The 21769-nt window shown below is 38.2% G+C and overlaps 1 protein-coding gene and 1 non-coding gene across 13 annotated transcripts in view; one reads left to right on the forward strand and one right to left on the reverse strand.

The window, feature by feature from the left end:
- The window catches only part of HACE1 (HECT domain and ankyrin repeat containing E3 ubiquitin protein ligase 1), a 124468-nt gene that overhangs the window by 16566 nt on the left and 86133 nt on the right, over positions 1 to 21769 (reverse strand). For all 12 annotated transcript variants that reach the window (XM_054491401.2, XM_054491400.2, XM_054491398.2 and 9 more), the window contains 2 exons: positions 21222 to 21371; positions 20493 to 20689 (listed from right to left, as the gene is read on the reverse strand). In XM_054491401.2, coding sequence (XP_054347376.1) covers positions 20493 to 20689; positions 21222 to 21371 — 347 coding nt within the window. The remainder of the gene's footprint in view (positions 1 to 20492; positions 20690 to 21221; positions 21372 to 21769) is intronic.
- Positions 16127 to 16236, forward strand: LOC129039731 (U6 spliceosomal RNA). The gene has a single exon (XR_008503442.1). It is a non-coding gene; the product is annotated as a U6 spliceosomal RNA (small nuclear RNA).

Below are 21769 nucleotides of genomic sequence, written 5' to 3' on the forward strand. Positions count from 1 at the left end.
GACTCAATCATCCATGACTTCTCTCACACCCTATTTCAGCTGATACTATCACATCTACCTTTAAAAAAATATTCTCAATCTTACCTTGTCTCACTACCTCCATTTCAGCACCCCAGTCCAAGCTATCATCACTTCTCATCTGGATTACTGCAACATCTGGTGTCCCTGTTTCCATTTTTGCCCCTGTACTGATGCTTCTCCACACCTTAGCCAGAGTGATTTAAAAATATATATATGTATATATACACATAGATATATATATGTGTGTGTATGTATATGTAAATAACTCAGATCAGGCAACTCTCTTGCTCAAAAACCCTACAATGACTTCTCATGACATCTGGAGTAACATCCAAATTCCTTTCCGGGTCTCTAAGGCCCTAAATGATCTGGCCTCTGCCTTGCTCTCTGATCTCACTTCTTTCCATTCTCCCCCTAGTTCATTCATTCACTCAATTCTAGTTTCACTGGCTTTCTGGCTATTCCCAAAACACAAGCTTGTCCGGGCCCCAATGTGTTTATACTTCTAGATCATTCTCATTGAAATGTCTCATTAGAATGTAATCTCTCTGCAGACAGGGGCTTTGTTTTACCAGGATATGTACCAACTCCTAAAAAGTGGCTGCCACTTTGAAAGTATTCAAAAAATATGTGAAGAATGAATGCATACCATCATCAAATTCACTTAACACATACTTAGAACTTGATAAAATCGTTCTTTGTAGCATAGCCAATTCAATTCTGAGTTAAGGTAAGCTATATATTCACCCATTTTATTTTAAAGTACATGATAATCATAGAAAATATTGTTACTTAAAATTTAACTGGTAGTAAGCAGAGGGCATGGTGGCACATGCCTGTACTCCTAGTTACTAGGGGAGGCTGAGGTGGAAGCATTGCTTGAGCCCAGGAGTTCGAGTCTGCAGTGAACTATGACTGTGCCACCACACTCCAACCCGGGCAACAGGGCAAGATCCTGTCTCTTAAAGAAAAAAAAAATAATAATAACTGGTAATTTAAAAAATGTATGTTGGCTTAGAACAAAATGAATTATATACAGAGAGAGAGAAAGAGTATGTGTGTGTATACATATATAAACTATTACATGTTACCATTTATATATTTTTTAATTAGTTATAAGTGAAACTTTGTGAGTTAAAAACAATATGCTATAGCAGGTATATAGCTCCCACCTACTAGGAATTAATACTCTAACAGGGAAGAAACTCTGTTTTAGCCCTCTTCCTTTATTTTTTTTTTTTTTTGGAACTAACCTGATGCTCTGTTCAAAAACAAACAAAAAAACCAAACAAACAAAAAACAGGAAAAAAAGACCAAAAAAAGGCACTGAGCCAGCAAGTTCTATATGACTGCTAGCTATGAATTCTTCACAGCTCTCAGAGCTACAGAAGTGTCACAGTAGATTCCTCACAGCTCTCCCAAAACCCTGTGTGGCTCCTTTTACAATTTAACACAAGGAAAGCTACCATCTCTGCTATTCAATCTAGTCTCACCCCAAATCCCACTTCCCACCAACCAAAGGTGCAAGTTTTTCTCTACTATATAGGAATTAATCAGCTACAAGTCACATACAGGTAGTTATTATAGAGAGGGAGACAGAAATGTGTACCCAACAGTCAAACAGAAACATACGCTAAATTTCCGGAGTCCAACCCGGGAAATAACATATATAAAATATTTTATAGTGATTACAGCAGTGATATCTGCATTAGCACATGACTATATTTCAGTTCATGTCTACTCTCACTAAAATTGTTCACTGGATGTACTAAAATTTTTCTGCCCCATTCATATAATTAATTAATTATACATCTATATTTTTTAAGATGCCAGGAAAGACCCTATTCTTCCCTAAAGAGACTTTTTCCCAAGAGGTTTTGGCTTTACAATCTTAAAGTGCGACTCAATAATCTCTGTGGAAGACCTTAACAAGTCATGAAGCATGAAAATAAAAGATTTATGACTTGCTCATGTGAACGTTACCTATTTTAATTGCATTCCATATCATCAGAACAGTATATACTCTCTTTTTTACCAATTAATTCCTATTATTTCCTCCTACATTCTATTTTTTAATTAATTTTTACAAATATAATACTCTATCACACTTTTCCTTCCATTTATTTTAATATTTATTATTTTCCACATGTATTTCAGCAACCTAGTTCATAGTTATTGATACCAATTTTTGAAAATCAGCTCCTTCACATCCCAGTCTTCATGCTAATTAAGTAATTTAAATGTGGATGGCCGTTGAACTAAATTATTTTTCAATAAAATAATGAAATCCTAGCTATCATAAACACTTAATTTTTCAGTAATATAAGAGTTTTTCAAATACTTGAAAGACAGCTGTGTTTAATGGAAAAATCTAAGTCAAACTGCTTCTAAAATGTTTCCCTGCCTCGCTAAACAGTACACCTTCAAACAGAATAAAACAAATTAATATTATCTTGACAATACAAATTTTACTATGAACACCCACTACTGTTACCCAGTAACATTTCAAGTGTTCATGCTGTGTAGAAATACACTGGCTAAGGGTTCTAAGGACAGAGCTTTGGTATCTCACTGGGATCGAGTTCCGGGGACGAGGGGTGACCGCCACGTCTGGGGTTCAGTCAACTCAGCTGCTCCCACCTGCCGGCTTTGGAGAATACAGGCGGTCCAGACAAGGTAGGGTCTCCTTCAACACAGCACATGTGCTCTACCAAAAAGCAGCCAGACTGCTTCTTTGGGCAAGTCTCTGATCCCATTCCTTGTGACTTGTTAAGATCTCCCAACAGAGGTCTCCAGCCACGTCTTATAGGTGCATGCAGGCCAACAACAGGTAAGTACCTACCCCCTGGGACAGAGCTTCCAGAGGAAGGACCTGCCTGCCATCTTTGCTGTTTCATGGCCTTCTCTGCTGATACCTCCAGGTACGGGAGAAACCAGGGCAATGGGGTCTGGAGAGGACCCCCGGCAAACCACAGCAGCCCTATATACAGTAAAGTGGCCAGACCACTAAAAGAAAAACAAATGAACAGAAAACAACAACAATATCAACAAAAAGACCCCACAAAAACCTCAGTCAAAGGTCAGCAACCTCAAAGAACAAAGGTAGATTAAGGCCAAAAAGATGAAAAAGAATCAGCACAAAAATGCTGAAAACTCAAAAAGTCAGAGTGCCTCTTCTCCTCCAAGTGACCGCAATGCCTCTCCAGCAAAAGCACAGAACTGGTCTGAGGCTGAGATGGCTGAATTGACAGAAATAGGCTTCAGAAGGTGGGTAATAATAAACTTCACTGAGCTAAAGGAACATGTTTTAACCCAATGCAAAGAAGCTAAGAATCACAATAAAACAATACAGGAGCTGATAGCCACAACAGTCAGTTTAGAGAGGAACATAACAGATCTAATGGAGCTGAAAAACACAACATGAGAACTTCACAATGCAATCACAAGTATCAATAGCAGAATAGACCAAGCAGAGGAAAGAACCTCAGAGCTTGAAGACTATCTTTCCAAAATAAGACAGGCAGACAATAATAGAGAAAAAGGAACAAAAAGGAATGAATAAAACCTCCAAGAAATATGGGATTATATAAAGAGACCAAACCTACGACTGACTGGGGTACTTGAAAGAGACAAGGAGAATGGAACCAAGCTGGAAAACATACTTCAGGATATCATATAGGAGAACTCCCCCAGATTATCAGGACAGGCCAACATTCAAATTCAGGAAATGCAGAGAACCCCAGTAATATACTCCACAAAAAGATCAACCCCAAGACATATAATCAGATGTGTCTTCACATCAGATTCCCCAAAGCCATCAGATTCCCCAAGGTCCAAATGAAAGAAAAGCTGTTAAGGGCAGCCAGAGATAAAGGCCAGGTCATCTACAAAGGGAAACCCATCAGACTAACAGCAAACCTCTCAGTGAAAACCCTGCAAGCCAGAAGAGACTGGTGGCCAATATTCAACATTCTTAAAGAAAAGAATTTCCAACTGAGAATTTCGTATCTGGCCAAACTAAGCTTTTAAGCAAAGGAGAAATAAGATCCTTTTCAGAAAAGCAAATGCTAAGGCAATTTGTTACTACCAGTCCTGCCTTACCAGAGCTCCTGAAGAAAGAACTAAATATGGAAAGAAAAAACTGTTACCAGCCACTACAAAAATACACTGAAGTACACTGACCAGTGACACTATGAAGCAACCACATAAACCAACACTGCAAAATAACCAGCTAGCATCATCATGACAGGATCAAATTCATACATAACAATACTAACATTAAATGTAAATGGGTTAAATGCCCCAATTAAAAGATCAAGAATGGCAAGCTGGATGAAGAGCCAAGACCCATCAGTATGCTGTCCTCAAGAGACCCATCTCACATGCAAAGACACACACAGGCTCTAAATAAAGAGATGGAGGAAATTTTACCAAGCAAATGGAAAACAGAAAAAAGCAGGAGTTGCAACCCTAGATTCTGACAAAAGAGACTTTAAACCAACAAAGATTAAAAAAAGACAAGGGCATTACATAATGGTAAAAGGTTCAATTCAACAAGAAGAGCTATCATAAATATATATGCAACCAACACAGGAGCACCCAAATTCAAAAAACAAGTGCTTAGAGAACTGCAAAGAGACTTAGACTCCCACACAATAATAGTGAGAGACTTTAACACCCCACTAACAATATTAGACAGATCATCAAGACAGAAATTTAACAAAGATATTCTGGACCTGAACTCAGCTCTGTATCAAGTGGACCTGATAGATATCTACAGAACTTCCCACCGAAATTCAACAGAATATACATTTTTCTCATCACCACATGACACTTATTCTGAAATTGATCACATAATCAGAAGTAAAACTTTCCTTGGCAAATGCAAAAGAAATGAAATCATAACAAACAGGCTCTCAGACCACAGCACAATCAAATTAGAACTCAAGATTAAGAAATTCACTCAAAACCACACAACTACATAGAAATTGAACAACCTGCTCCTGAATGACTCTTGGGTAAACAACAAAATTATGGGAGAAATCAAGAATTTATCTGAAACTAATGAGAACAAAGAGACAATGTACCAGAATCTCTGGGAGGCAGCTAAAGCAGTGTTAAGAGGGAAATTTATAGCACTAAATGCCCACATCAAAAAGCTAGAAAGATCTCAAGTTAACAACCTGACATCTCAACTAAAATAACTAGAGAGCCAAGAGCGAACAAACTCCAATGCTGGCAGAAGACAAGAAATAACCAAGATCAGAGGTGAACTGAAGAAGACAGAGACACAAAACAACCCTTCAAAAAATTCAATGAATCCAGGAGCTGATTTTTTGAAAATATTAATAAAATAGATAGACCTCTAGCTAGACTAATGAAGAAAAGTGAGAAGAATGAAATAAACACAATCAGAAATGATAAGGTAGATATCACCACTGACCCCAAAGAAATATAAACAACCAGCCAGGCACAGTGACTCATGCCTGTAATCCCAGCACTTTGAGAGGCTGAGGTGGGTGGATCACGAGGTCAGGAGTTCTAGACCAGCTGGGCCAGCATGGTGAAACATCATCTTTACTAAAAACACAAAAAATTAGCCAGGCATGGTGGTGCGCGCCTGTAGTCTCAGCTACTCGGGAGGCTGAGGCAGGAGAATTTCTTGAACCCAGCAGGCGGAGGTTGCAGCGAGCTGAGATCGCGCCACTGCACCCCAGCCTGAGTGACAGAGCCAGATTCCATCTCAAAAAAAAAAATATATATATATATACACACACACACTTATTATTAAAGTCACAAACTAGTTATAAGAATTGATAGTCTGATAAAAATCCTATTACTTCAGCTTCCTTGAAACAAATTCAGTCATTGAAAATAGTGATTGAAGAGTCGCTTCCAAGATGGCCGAATAGGAACAGCTCTGGTCTACGGCTCCCAGCGAGATTGACACAGAAGATGGGTGATGTCTGCATTTCCAACTAAGATGACTGGTTCAACTCATTGGGACTGGTTGGACAGTGGGTGCAGCCCACAGAGGGCAAGCCAAAGCAGGGCAGGGTGTTGTCTCACCCGGGAAGCACAAGGGGTCAGGGGTTTTCCCCTTCCTAGCCAAGGGAAGCCGTGACTGACTATCCCTGGGGGAACGGTACACTCCTGCCCAAATAATGCACTTTTCCCACAGTCTTCGCAACCGGCAGACCAGGAGATTCCCTTCTGTGCCTGGCTCAGAGGTTCCCATGCCCATGGAGCCTTGCTTGCTGCCAGCACAGCAGTCTGAGATTGACCTGGGTCACTGGACCTTGGCGGGGAGAGGGGCGTCCACCATTGCTGAGGCTTGAGTAGGAGGTTCTATGCTCACAGTATAAACAAAGAGGCAGGGAAGCTTGCGGCCCACCGCAGCTCAGCAAGGCCTACTGCCTCTCTAGATTCCACCTCTAGGGGCAGGACATACCTGAACAAAAGGCAGCAGACAGCTTCTCCAGACTTAAACATCCCTGCCTGACAGCTCTGAAGAGAGCAGTGGTTCTCCCAGCACGGCGTTTGAGCTATGAGAACGGACAGACTGCCTCCTCTCAAGTGGGTCCCTGACTCCCGTGTAGCCTGACTGGACACCTCATACAGGTGGGTGCCCCTCTGGGACGAAGCTTCAAGAAGAAGGTACAGGCAGCAATATTTGCTGTTCTGCAGCCACCGCTGGTGATACCCAGGCAAACAGGGTCTGGAGTGGACCTCCAGCAAACTCCAACAGACCTGCAGCTAAGGGGCCTGTTTGTTAGAAGGAAAACTAACACATAGAAAGAAAGAGCATCAACATCAACAAAAAGGACATCCACACCAAAACCCCATCCATAGGTCACCAACATCAAAGACCAAAGGTAGATAAAACTGCAAAGATGGGAAGAAACCAGAGCAGAAAGACTGAAAATTCCAAAAACCAGAACACCTCTTCACCTCCAAAGGAACACAACTCCTAGCCAGCAACGGAACAAAACTGGATGGAGAATGAGTTTGATGAACTGACAGAAGTAGGCTTCAGAAGGTCGGTAATAACAAACTTCTCCAAGTTAAAGAAGCACGTTCTAACCCATCACAAGGAAGCTAAAAACCTTGAAAAAAGGTTAAACGAATGGGTAACTAGAATAACCAGTGTAGAGAAGAGCTTAAATGACTTGATAGAGCTGAAAACCACAGTACGAAAACTTCGTGAAGCATACATAAGCTTCAACAGCCGATTCGATCAAGTGGAAGAAAGGATGTCAGTGATTAAAGATCAAATTAATGAAATAAAGCGAAAAGACAAGATTAGAGAAAAAAAGAATGAAAAGAAACTAACAAAGCCTCCAAGAAATATGGGACTATGTGAAAAGACCAAATATACATTTGATTGGTGTGCCTGAAAGTGACGGGGAGAATGGAACCAAGTTAGAAAACACTCTTCAGGATATTATCCAAGAGAACTTCCCCAATCTAGCAAGGGAGGCTAACATCCAAATTCAGGACATACAGAGAACACCACAAAGATATTCCTCGAGAAGAGCAACCCCAAGACATATAAAATGTCAGATTTACCAAGGTTGAAATGAAGGAAAAAATGTTAAGGGCAGCCAGAGAGAAAGGTCGGGTTACCCACAAAGGGAAGCCCATCAGACTATCAGCAGATCTCTCTGCAGAAACCCTACAAAACAGAAGAGAATGGGGGCCAATATTCAGTATTCTTAAAGAAAAGGATTTTCAACCCAGAATTTCATATCCAGCCAAACTAAGCTTCATAAGTGAAAGAGAAATAAAATCCTTTCCAGACAAGCAAATGCTGAGAGACTTTGTCACCACCAGGCCTGACTTGCAAGAGCTCCTGAAGGAAGCACTAAACATGGAAAGTAATAACCGGTACCAGCCACTGCAAAAACAAGCCAAACTGTAAAGACCATCGACGCTATGAAGAAACTGCAACAATTAACGGGCGAAATAACCAGCTAGAATCATAATGACAGGATCAAATTCAAACATAACAATACAAACCTTAAATGTAAATGGGCTAAATGCCCCAATTAAAAGACACAGACTGGCAAATTGGATAAAGAGTCAAGACCCATCAGTGTGCTGTATTCAGGAGACCCATCTCACGTGCAAAGACACACATAGGCTCAAAATAAAGGGATGGAGGAAGATCTACCAAGCAAATGGAAAGCAAAAAAAAAAAAAAAGCAGGGGTTGCAATCCTGGTCTCTGATAAAACAGACGTTAGACCAAAGAAGATCAAAACAGACAAGGAAGGACATTACATAATGGTAAAAGGATCAATGCAACAAGAAGAGCTAAACGACCTAAATATATATGCACCCAATACAGGAGCACCCAGAATCATAAAGCAAGTCCTTAGAGAGCTACAGAGAGACTTAGACTCCCACAAAATAATAATGGGAGACTTTAACACCTAGCTGTCAATATTAGACAGATCAATGAGACAGAAGGTTAACAAGGTTATCCAGGGCTTTAACTCAGCTCTGGACAAAGCAGACCTAATAGACATCTACAGAACTCTCCACCCCAAATCAACAGAATATAGATTCTTCTCAGCACCACATCACACTTATTCTAAAATTGACCATATAATTGGAAGTAAAACACTCCTCAGGAAATGTAAAAGAAAAGAAATCACAACAAACTGTCTCTCAGAGCACAGTGCAATCAAATTAGAACTCAGGATTAAGAACTCACTCAAAACCGCTCAACTAAATGGAAAATGAACAACCTGCTCCTGAATGACTACAGGGTAAATAACGAAAGTAAGTCAGAAATAAAAATGTTATTTGAAACCAATGAGAACAAAGACACAACGTACCAGAATCTCTGGGACACATTCAAAGCAATGTGTAGAAGGAAATTTTTAGCACTAAACGCCCACAAGAGAAAGCAGGAGAGATCTAAAATCAATACCCTAACATCACAATTAAAAGAACTAGAAAAGCAAGAGCAAACAAATTCAAAAGCTAGCAGAAGACAAGAAATAACTAAGATCAAAGCAGAATTGAAGGAGACAGGAACACGAAAAGCGCTTCAAACAAATCAATAAATCCAGGAGCTGGTTTTTTGAAAAGATCAACAAAATAGATACACCGCTAGCAAGACTAATAAAGAAGAAAAGAGAGAAGAATAAAATACATGCAATAAAATTATAAAGGGGATAGCACCACTAATCCTACAGAAATACAAACTACTATCAGAGAATACTATAAACATCTCTATGCAAATAAACTAGAAAATCCAGAAGAAATGGATAAATTCCTAGACACATACACCATCCCAAGACTAAACCAGGAAGAAGCTGAATCTCTGAATATATCAATAACAGGTTCTGAAATTGAGGCAATAATTAATAGCCTACCAACTAAAACAGTCCAGGACCAGTGGATTCACAGGCAAATTCTACCAGAGGTACAAAGAGGAGGTGGTACCACTCCTTCTGAAACTATTCCAATCAATAGAAAAAGAGGGAATCCTCTCTAACTTATTTTATGAGGCCAACATCATCCTGATACCAAAGCCTGGCAGAGACACAACAAAAAAAGAGAATTTTAGACCAATATCCCTGATGAAAATCAATGCAAAAATCCTCAACAAAATACTGGCAAACCAAATCCAGCAGCACATAAAAAGCTTATCCACCACAATCAACTCGGCTTCATCCCTGGGATGCAAGGCTGGTTCAACATATACAATCAATAAACATAATCCATCAAATAGAACCAACGGCAAAAACCACATGATTATCTCAATAGATGCAGAAAAGGCCTTTGACAAAATTCAACAGCCTTTCATGCTAAAAACTCGCAGTAAACTAGGAATTGATGGAATGCATCTCAAAATAATAAGAGCTATTTATGACAAACCCACAGCCAGTATCATACCGAACAGGGAAAAAAAACCGGAAGCATTCCCTTTGAAAACTGGCACAAGACAAGGATGTCCTCTCTCACCACTCCTATTCAACATAGTATTGGAAATTCTGGCCACGGCAATTAGGCAAGAGAAAGCAATAATGCATATTCAAATAGGAAGAGAGGAAGTCAAATTGTCTCTGTTTGCAGATGACATGATTGTATATTTAGAAAACCCCATCGTCTCAGCCCAAAATCTCCTTAAGCTGATAAACAACTTCAGCAAAGTCTCAGGATACAAAATCAATGTGCAAAAATCACAAGCATTCCTATACACCAATAAGAGACAAACAGAGAAACAAATCGTGAGTGAACTTCCATTCACAATTGCTATTAAGAGAATAAAATACCCAGGAATACAACTTACAACGGATGTGAAGAACCCCTTCAAGGAGAACTGCAAACCGCTGCTTTCAAGAAATAAGACAGGACACAAACAAATGGAAAAACATTCCATGCTTATGGATAGGAAGAAGCAATATCATAATAATGGCCTTACTGCCCAAAGTAATTTATAGATTCAATGCTATCTCCAACAAGCTACCATTCACTTTCTTCACAGAATTGGAAAAAACTACTTTAAAGTTCATATGGAACCAAAAAAGAGCCCACATAGCCATGACAATCCTGGGCAAGAAGAACAAAGCTGGAGGCATCACGCTACCAGACTTCAAACTATACTACAAGGCTACAGTAACCAAAACAGAATGGTACTGGTACCAAAATGATATATAGACCAATGGAACAGAACAGAGCCCTCAGAAGTAACACCACACATCTACCACCATCTGATCTTTGACAAACCTGACACACACAAGCAATGGGGAAAAGATTCCTTTTTAAATAAATGGTTTTGGGAAAACTGGCTAGCCATATGCAGAAAACTGAAACTGGACCCCTTACTTATACTTTATACAAAAATCAACTCAAGACAGATCAAAGACTTAAACGTAAGACCTAGGACCATAAAAATCCTGCAAGAAAGCCTGGGCAATACCATTAAGGACATAGGCATGGGCAAAGACTTCATGTCTAAAACACCAAAAGCAATGGCAACAAAAGCCAAAATTGACAAATGGGATCTAATTAAACTAAAGAGCTTCTGCACAGCAAAAGAAACTACCATCAGAGTGAACAGGCAACCTACAGAATGGGAGACAATTTTTGCAATCTATCCATCTGACAAAGGGTTAATATCCAGAATCTACAAAGAGCTTACACAAATTTACAAGAAAAAAACAAACAACCCCATCAAAAAATGGGCAAAGGATATGAACAAACACTCCTCAAAAGAAGACATTTATGCAGCCAACAAACACATGAAAAAATGCTCATCATCACTGGTCATTAGAGAAACACAAATCAAAACCACAATGAGATACCATCTCACACCAGTTAGAATGGCAATCATTAAAAAGTCAGGAAACAACAGATGCTGGAGAGGATGTGGAAAAACAGGAACACTTTTACACTCTTGGTGGGAGTGTAAATTAGTTCAACCATTGTGGAAGACAGTGTGGAGATTCCTCAAGGATCTAGAACTAGAAATACCATTTGACCCAGTGATCCCATTACTGGGCATATACCCAAAGGATTATAAATCACGCTACTATAAAGACACACGCACACGTATGTTTATTGTGGCACTGTTCACAATAGCAAAGACTTGGAACCAACCCAAATGCCCATAAATGATAGACTGGATTAAGGAAATGTGGCACATATACACCATGGAATACTATGCAGCCACAAAAAATGATGAGTTCACGTCCTTTGCAGGGACATGGATGAAGCAGGAAACCATCATTCTCAGCAAACTATCACAAGGACAGAAAACCAAACACCACATGTTCTCACTCATAAGTGGGAGTTGAACAATGAGAACACATGGACACAAGGAGGGGAACATCACACACCAGGGCCTGCTGGGGGTGGGGGGCTAGGGGAGGGATAACATTAGGAGAAATACCTAATGTAGGTGACGGTTTCATAGGTGCAGAAAACCACCATGGCACGTGTATACCTATGTAACAAACCTGCACATTCTGCACATGTAACCCAGAACTTAAAGTATAATTTTAAAAACAGGCCGGGTGCGGTAGCTCACGCCTGTAATCCTAGCACTTTGGGAGGCCGAGACCATCCTGGCTAACACGGTGAAACCCCGTCTGTACTAAAAGTACAAAAAATTAGCCTGGCATGATGGTGGACACCTGTAGTCCCAGCTACTCGGGAGGCTGAGGCAGGAAGATGGTGTGAACCTGGGAGGTGGAGCTTGCAGTGAGCCGAGACTGCACCACTGAACTCCAGCCTGGGCAACAGAGTAAGAATCCGTCTCAAAAAAAAAAAAAAAAAAAAAGAGAATCAGTCAAATAAGAAATGAACAAATTTCCCAGCAAATAAAAAGAAAATACTGATCATTCAGGTTACCATTTTATAGGTTTGGTAATTTTTAAAGTGAATTTCTAGAATATACTATCTAAAATGCAAGAAGTGTGTTTTCATTGTTGACAGGAAGATACCAAAAAAATCATTCAAATCCACCTAATAACACAGACGTATACTCAACATGAAAAACCGTAGACTTACACTATCTGTTTTAAAAGTTTTCAGAGTAGTGAAAAAACAAATCTCATAGTACAGATTGAGTATCCCTTATCCGAAATGCTTGGGACCAGAAGCGTTTCAGATTTAAAAGTGTTTTGGATTTTGGAATATCTGTATATACAAAATGAGTTATCTTGGGAATGACACCCAAGTCTAAACCTGAATTTGTTTCATTGAACCATCAGAAAGTAAACGGATCACTATCTCAGCCACCCATGTAGATACAATCTGTGGTTGTTTGACATCACCATTATTCCTGACCAAATTTACATGCTACCAATAAGCAACCATTTTCTTACACTTACACCTAACTACTTAATGGTTTTTAAAAAAAAAAAAAAAGGTATACCATTAATACAGTGAAAAAAATCGCATGTTCAGGGCAGCTACAGCAGCACAGAGGCATCACCAGAATATCTGTGCCAGCTGTTAAACAGAAGCAACAAACAACAGCAGGCTTTCCATTTCCACCTGGAATGCTTTGTTTTGATTAAAAGGTACTGTAGGCCAGGCTCAGTGGCTCGTGCCTGTAATCCCAGCACTTTGGGAGGCCGAGGTGGGCAGATCACTTGAGGTCAGGATATCGAGACCAGTCTGGCCAACATGGTGAAACCTCATTCCTACTAAAAATACAAAAATTAGCCAGGTGTGGTGGTGGGTGCCTGTAATCCTAGCTACTTGAGAGGCTAAGGCAGAACTGCCTGAACCTGAGAGGCAAAGGTTGTAGTGAGCCGAGATCCCACCACTGCACTCCAGCCTGGGTGACAGAGCAAGATTTTATCTCAAAAAAAAAAAAAAAAAAAAGTACTGCACACTTTTTTTGTGTGTGAGAGAGAGTCTCACTCTGTTGCTCAGGCTGGAGTGCAGTGGCGCTGTGATCTCGGTTCACTGCAACCTCCACTTCCCAGGTTCAAGCAATTCTCCTGCCTCAGCCTCCCAAGTAGGTGGGATTACAGGCATGCAGTACCATGCCCAGCTAATTTTTGTATTTTTAGTAGAGATGGGGTTTCACCATATTGGCCAGACTGGTCTGAAACTCCTGACCTCAGGTGATCCACTCATCTCGGCCTCCCAAAGTGCTGGGATTACAGGTGTGAGCCACTGTGCCCAGCCTGTACATTATTTTATGTTTTAAGGTGAGAAGAAGCAGTTGAGAGGACAGCAAGTGGGTCTTCTAGGAATGAGGAGTCATTCTGCTGGATGGATTTTCAAATGTTTCCTCCAGGGTTATCTGCCTCATTAACAATGGTGTTTGCCTTAGAAATCTCTCTTTGATTTTATAAATTAACATGATTTCTTGTTCTGTTGTGAATGCCATATTTTCACCATGTCATCTATAGGCACTTCTTCTTCAGTTTTAACGTTATCTTCATCATCACTATTATCATCATCACTTTCATTCAGAACCATTTTGGTTACTTCATCATCAATGAATGAGCAATTGGAGCCTTATAACCAGTGTTACAGACTTTTTCAATATCCACTTCTTTCAGTTCACTAACAAACTCTGAAGGTATATTTTTTTGCATATGTAAGGCGGTCAAACATCATTTCTTTCACTTGACCTACAGAATCCTTCAAAGTCACACCTTTGCTCGTCACCATCACTGAACATAGTTGCAGGCCAGAGGTTGTGCCAGGCATGCACAATTGTGTCTTTACTCACTGTGTTCCAAGCACTGGCAACAGCATACACAACATCCTTCATATTAAACTCCCTTTGAAAACCTTCCACAATTACAATTCTGTTCACTGATACTAGCAGTCTATGCAACAAAGTGTTATATTTATTCTTCATTGATCTAATGTGACTGATTAATTCAGTCACCATGGCTGAATTAATGAAGTCACATTTGAGGGAAAATGCATGGCAAACACATTATTTTTGATGAGAATTTCAGCTGGATGATGAGCAGAGCAGTTGTTAGGGAATAACAAAGTCTTGCAGTCACCATGCAGTAAACACAAGCCACTGGTATAAAATATTTTCCCTGGTGATCCATGCCTTTTTGCTAGCATAATAATGGACTGGTAAGAAATTCACTCCTTGAAAAGATTGAGAACACAAGCTTTTGCCTATCACGGCAAATTTACACTTGCCTGTTGCACTAGGACATCCCTGCACATTTATTCTGTCCTTGGTAGCCTACCATAGGGGCTGTCTCATCAGCTGTAGTCAGTGTCTTTCTGAGGCATCAACGACAAAATAGTGATGTTTTAACAGCAAAACAGACTTGTTCTAGCATCAGATTTTCATCAGCAATGACCTTGGCAAATTCCTCACTGAATTTCACCACTGTTTTGTGATCAGCAGATGCTCTATTGCCACAAATCTTTAAAAAATGAATATCATGTCTTTTCTTAAATTTCTGCAACCAGCCTGTTGAAAAGTCACAGTTCCCTTCAATTTTCATTTCATTATGATAGATCTTTGCTTGTTTATGATCGGCATACCATTAAGTGGCATGTGTTCACTGTTACGCTGACAAATCCACTCTTTAAATACACAATTGAGATCTTCAGTTTTAGCTTTATGCAGTGTTATTTTATTTTTCATTAACTTCTTTTCATCAATTTTGGCACAGAATGTCAACAGTTTATTCTTTCGTTTCTTCAAGTCATATAGTGTGGTCATTCCAACACCATACTCTTCTGTAGGACATTTCACATTTATATCGCTGTCCAGTTTCTCTAACAGCTTGACTTCCTGTGCTATGGATGAAGACAAATGCTCCCTCTTTTCCCTGTCACTGTTACCCACAGGGGTATCTGCAGGCCTTTTTGACATTCCCAACAATATCTCTGCATCACAGAGCAGAAAATAAGCAAAAGAAAAGAAAAGAAAAGACATGAGTAATGCACAAATGCACATAGGCCTTGGCCCCACATGGGGCACAGTGGGGAACCTGCTCTTGGCATATGCGTCCTGCACATGTGTCATTTTATTACCTTTGTGGGCATGCTTGCATGATGGAATCTTGGTGTGTTGAAGAAAAAATATATATGCAGTAGAAGGGGGCTGGGAGGGTCTTTTTTCCTTTGGGGATGCTGAAACAACTGTATGTTGTATGCTTGTGTTCTGAGTGCCCCCTGGTCATATGAGATCAGGTATGGGATTTACCACTTATGGCTTCATGTCAGTACTCGAAAAGTTTCAGACTCTGGGGTACTCTGAATTATGGATGCTCAACCTGTATACTTTTCTAAAGATGCATATAAAGAATCTACTTTAAGTCAATAATCTATGGATAAAAGTCTGTATTTTGTGCTTGTATGTGCATTAAATGTGTATGTTAAATAAATCATGCAAAGCTAGCACTAAAAATTTAATCATATAAGACTAGCAATAAAACCATATTAAAATGAAATCGGTAAAACACACTAAATTTGTATTTGCTACTTTGTTCACATTCACTGCTTTAGTAAATGAGAAGCCTAGCAGTTACGCTGTCTTATAGACATCCATTTAAAATAAGAAAACATCAGTTACAAGTTTTGTGCCCTCGGGCAGTTATTTAACTTCTAAAGAAATGCAGTGTTGTAGTTACAAGCAGGCTCAAGTGCTTGTCTCAGCAGCACATATGCTAATATTGGAACCATACAGAGAAGACTAGGATGGCCCCTGCACAAGCAGGCTTGAAATTTACAGACTGCATGGAGAAAGCTACTTAGCTCCTATATGCTTCTGTTTCCTCACCTGTAGAAAGGGGTATCTCCACCTCACAGAGTTAAATATAATACGCATAAGGCACATCAAACAGTGCCTAGCACATTATAAAAACCTAATAAATGTCAAATGTTTTAATATTAAGGCTGTTTCCACACTAAAGAGAAATAGCTATCTCAAGAGGCTGTTACAGGAAATGAGAAACACAAAGAACATGGTTCAGATCCATGAAACACACAAAGTACTCAATAAGTAGTAATTATTATCACTAAAAAACAGAACTAACGATAATGAGGTTGATGAAGAGTATGATGGCAACACTATCAGACATTAGGTGGCCCAATCCACAACAGTGGCAGTTATCCTTGAGTCCTTCCTCTTTCCCATCTTCCTGATTACCAAGTTCTATAAATTCTATTATCCTCAAAAGCTTAAAAGCTATCCCATTTTCTCCATCTTCACTGCTACTTGCCTTACATAATTCCTCATGCATGCTTCCCCAAACCAAAATGCCACAGCCTCCTCTCAGTTGTCCTGACTCTAGCACCGCCCCATTTCAACCCATTTTTCACACTCCAAGCTGAGTTTGGTTGTTTCTTTTTATTTTCTTAACTGAAATTTGATCATGTCACTTCCCTCTTTAACATCTGCAATCATCTCCACAGACTTCCGAATAATTTTCAAAGTACTACTTGCGGATGCAAAGTCTTTCAGAATTTGGCCACTTTCTCCCTTCCCCACAACTCTTTTTCTACTTGCTTACTTTTCAATCTAAGCTAAGCTCCACAACTCTGATCTACTTGTGGTTTCCCAAACACAGCATGCTCTGTCACCTCTGTGCCTTCCTCTAAGCCCAGAACATTTCCTTCTTCTCATCCTTACTCCTACTTGACCACTTAATGCTTCCCCTCTATAATTCAACTTCATACCACTTTATCCATTCCCCGATACCTGCCCCATCTTACTCTTGTCTTTTTTTTCTGAGCCTAGATGAACTTTATGACTAATATTATAAAAGTGACGCTAACATTTAAACCCCTACAGCTTCAATTCTAAATGCTAGAGCTGAAAATATGAGCAAAAGAGGCCATATCTACTAATTTAAGAGCACTGTATTTCAAATGTGGAACTAATATATATACATCTGCCTATATTACTTCTATTTAACATATTGCTTTTTAAATTAAAGGTATTTTCATCTATTTGGTTTCACTTTATAATCACCAAAGCCTTTTAATAAAACTTGAGAATAAGTGACTCCCCCACGTGGAGATCAGTTTACAAAGGCCCTCTAACAAGTTTAGCAAGTCATTTAAGTTTCAATAGTTCAAAATTATAAAGTCGAACTCTAAACATGACAAAAAAACTTTCTACCTATAAAGTAAAAAGCTGACTCTAAAGTAACAGAAAAGTTCATAACAGAATGTACAAGCAAAAAAAAAAAGAACCAAAAATCAATAGTATTTCTAAGAAACAGGGTTTGAAAATTTTAAAGTAACATTTTGTAAACTGAATATCTTAACAATTTTAAGCACGGTAAAATGTGATGTGTTTCTAAAGATTTTTAAGCGTTTTATATGAATCAGGTTGCTTATTAAATAAGCATTATATGTTGAAACCTCAACAATTTGATACACAATTACTATACTGGTAACATTAGAAAAAAAAGGCTCAATTTATTGTGAGAAATGTTTATATCAAAAAAAATGAAAGCTGAGAATGTATAACATTAATAATCAAGACCCTGCTATTAACACTCCTAATTACTTAAAAAAGTTAGCCTCTAATCAACCACGCAATTAAACAAAATGTAAATATATAAAGTATTAAACTGAGAAACAAAAGTTTCAAGCTCTTTAATATTAAAATAGTATTCCCACCTCTGGTGAGATGCACAATGAAGGGTATATCCTCAATGTGAGCATATTCTTACTTATTCTTATTTATTCAATATTTTCCATCTTTCTAGATTTCATTAAAATACACAAAATCAAAAAAATAATATTTAAAAAATCTAAACAAAAATTATGTCATAGTAAGGGGGGGTGCTGCTAGGAGATGCAAGCATAAATATAGATATACCTCATACAAATTTTTTTTTCTTTTTTAAGTGATAGGATCTTGCTCTGTCACTCAGGCTGGAGGGCAGTAGTGTCATCTTGGCTCACTGCAGCCTCGACCTCCAGGGCTCAAGTGATCCTCCCACCTCAGCCTCCAGAATAGCTAGGATTGTAGCCACACAAAACTAGGCCTGGCTAATTTTTTTATTTTTTGTACAGACAAGGTCTCACTATGTTGCCCAGGCTTGTCTCAAACTCCTGGCCTCAAGCAATCCCCCTGCCTTAGTCTCCCAAAGCACTGGAATACAATTGTTACTGGATCTTTCCACTTTGTCATATAAAATATATCTGAAAGGAGTGACAAACCTCACCAGATATAGTATTCACAGATAAGAATCCTGTTTATGGTTCTCTTATCAAAGGCAATCATTGCTTAATAAAGATTCTATGACTTCATTACCCTTAACTGAGGGTAGGTCTCCAGTGTAAAATAAAATAATAAACATGCTACAAGGTGAACAATCTAAAAAAAGATTCTAAAAATATTTTCACTCACTGGCAAATCATATAGGTTTAAAAATTAAGTGTTTTACTATTGTAATCTTCTAGAGCTTAACATGACTTACATTAAAAATCAAGTAAGTTCTTCCTCAACGCAATTAATTTTGCATATAGTATGAAGAACATTAGACTTGAAATTAGGAGGCTTGGGTTTTGGCCCCAGTTTTGCCATTAACTCTTTAGGCTTAGTGTCATTTCGTGTAAAATGAGAGGGTAGAATTTAAAATTTCTAAGTATGAATGTGTAAGAACTCAGCTCCTGACTTTATTTCCAAGAATTCAATGTCTTTTTTTGGTACACTATAGTATCTTAAGTTTCAAAAGGTAAAATTATGTCGCTTGCTAATAAGTTTCCAATTCCCTTTATATATCTGAAACTAAGAACCTATTTTTATAGAAAACTACCCAATACAACTAACTTGTGTGCTGTGTTTTTCATTTTAAAAAATGCTAATAACAATTCTGTATGGGAGGTATTATTATTCCAATTCTACAGAAAACTGAGTTTGAAGAATTGTTAAACATAACCCTTTTTAAAATAATCCACATTTTACTAAATCTATAGTTTAAAAAATGGCTCAGTGAACACTGTTTCTTATAGTTAACTGATTCTGAAGATGTCTTGGAATTATAATTCAGCTAAACAAAAAGGGAGGAGGGGGAGTTTAGTATTGTTTAACCAGAGGCTGCTACTTGTAAACAACAGAACCAGAATTTATATGATATTTTCTAACTCCAAATACCTCATATAACATATTAAAACATCAAACCATATTAAATCTTAAAGTCATATTATTACTTTGAACACTGAAATTTAAAACATATGCAAAGATTTTTAAATAATACATATAGAGGAGATGTAATAATAAATAAAAATAAGGCCAAGCGTGGTGGCTCATACCTGTAATCCCAGCACTTTGGGAGGCCAAGGCGGACAGATCACCCGAGGTCAGGAGTTTGAGACCAGCCTGGCCAACATGGTGAAACCCTGTCTCTACTAAAAATACAAAAATTATCTGGGCGTGGTGGCACACCCCTGTAATCTCAGCTACTGAGGGGGCCAAGGCAGGAAAATCGCTTGAACCCAGGAGGCAGAGGTTGCAGTGAGCCGAGATCATACCACTGCACTCCAGCCTGGGTGACAGAGTGAGACTTCGTCTCAATAAATAAATAAATAAATAATCAAGTTATAAAGTCAAAAAAATATCAAAAGGTCGAACAAACTTACTGGATCCCAAAAGTATGTGGAAAGCTTAAACACTGGCATTTCTTTTCTCTATTAGAGTTCTTTAATATTACACTTTAAAAACATGAAAGCGCAATTTTTGCAAATATTATCTTCATTTAAGCTTATATTTCTAATCAAATTTCTCAAAATGCATATGCCCAATTTATACTATCAGCTGAAGTGCTCTAGACTTTTTTAGGAAGCACCTCAGCACAGCTAGCACAATTATCAAAATAATCCTTTCTAATTCAAAATTTAACATTTGATGGTTTTATTAACTTAAATGTTTTATCTGTTATGATATTGTAATAGTAAAAGTTTTTCTACAAGTGCCAGAAGAATTTAGAGTAACTAGTAAACTATCAGGGCCAAGTTACAAACAACGGTTAAGGTAAAAACTGAAATACTCACTTTATTATTTTGTGTCACAAGAATACTCCCACCCCCAGGTTTCAAAGGCACCTCTTCCATTGCTCCAAACACATCAGTCTCAACAGAAAAAGTTAGTTCTAGACCCAGATCACTTATATCATTATCTAAAATCCACTGCAAATTTTTCGCATATTCTGGATCAATGGATGCCACATCTTGGTAATTTACAGGAATACCTAAAAAATGCAAACATAAGCAGTTATAGTCTGTTTCTGCCTTCCCTTATCTATTTAATGGTAAAATACTGCCCTCTACAGATATTCTGAAAAACTGCAAAATATAATACAATCCTACTCACAGCATATTTTAAATGGATTCCTGAATGTAAAAGCCTGTTAAATTAAGCCTGTGTTTCTTTCACATTGTTACAATGTAATGTTTCTTTGAAATAGCTATTCAGGAAGTTATTATAAACTTCAAAAATGCCAATTATCTTAAGTATACTCATACTGAAATGTATTCTTAGCATAAAAATACACACATTAAAATTGAAAAAAAAAAAAGAAGCTAACTTAGCTAGAAGTGTTTGGAAAAAAAAAAGGTAGGTCATTTTTTTCTCCTTCAAACCTCGAATGGCTTACATATACAGATGGTCTCCAATCAAAATAAAAATTATCTCATCCAAAATACTACTGCTTATCTAGTTTTCCTCAAACTGAAAGAAAAAAACATACATAAATGTCTACAGAAATAATAATAGAGCCATACCAAGAATGTGCTTGTAGAAGGATCGTGTGAAGTAAATATTGACCAGCTGCCTGTGGTTCAACGCTAATCCCAAGATCTGCCCAGCAAACCGAAAATAGTTCAAGTGATCAGGATTTACGTAAGAGTTGCTATTAGGCTGAAAAGTTGTTCCTATTGAAATAAATACAAAATAATATATTATTAAGAATCTATATGCAGAAGAAAGATTACTTCGATGCAGGTAAACTAATTCACATACAACTTCAGCAAAGCTAAGGTTACATTATGTATAAACTTCCAGAGAAATGTTCTTTGTGGAAAATATAACAGGTGGTAAGTAGAATTGGAAGTATAGATGATAATCATTTATTCATACATATTTATCAAAGTAATCTATGGCAGAGAGAAAATTTTAGAGTACTTTTGACTGAAATTAGTTGGAAGACCATCAGAGACACTCTGGAAATAATACAGCAGAGGATCATACACACACACACACACACACACACACACACACACACACACGCACACACATATACACAGTTTCCTAGGCAGTATGGCAATAGGCT

This window comes from Pongo pygmaeus, chromosome 5 (genome assembly GCF_028885625.2).
Source record: "Pongo pygmaeus isolate AG05252 chromosome 5, NHGRI_mPonPyg2-v2.0_pri, whole genome shotgun sequence".
Lineage (NCBI taxonomy): Eukaryota > Metazoa > Chordata > Mammalia > Primates > Hominidae > Pongo > Pongo pygmaeus.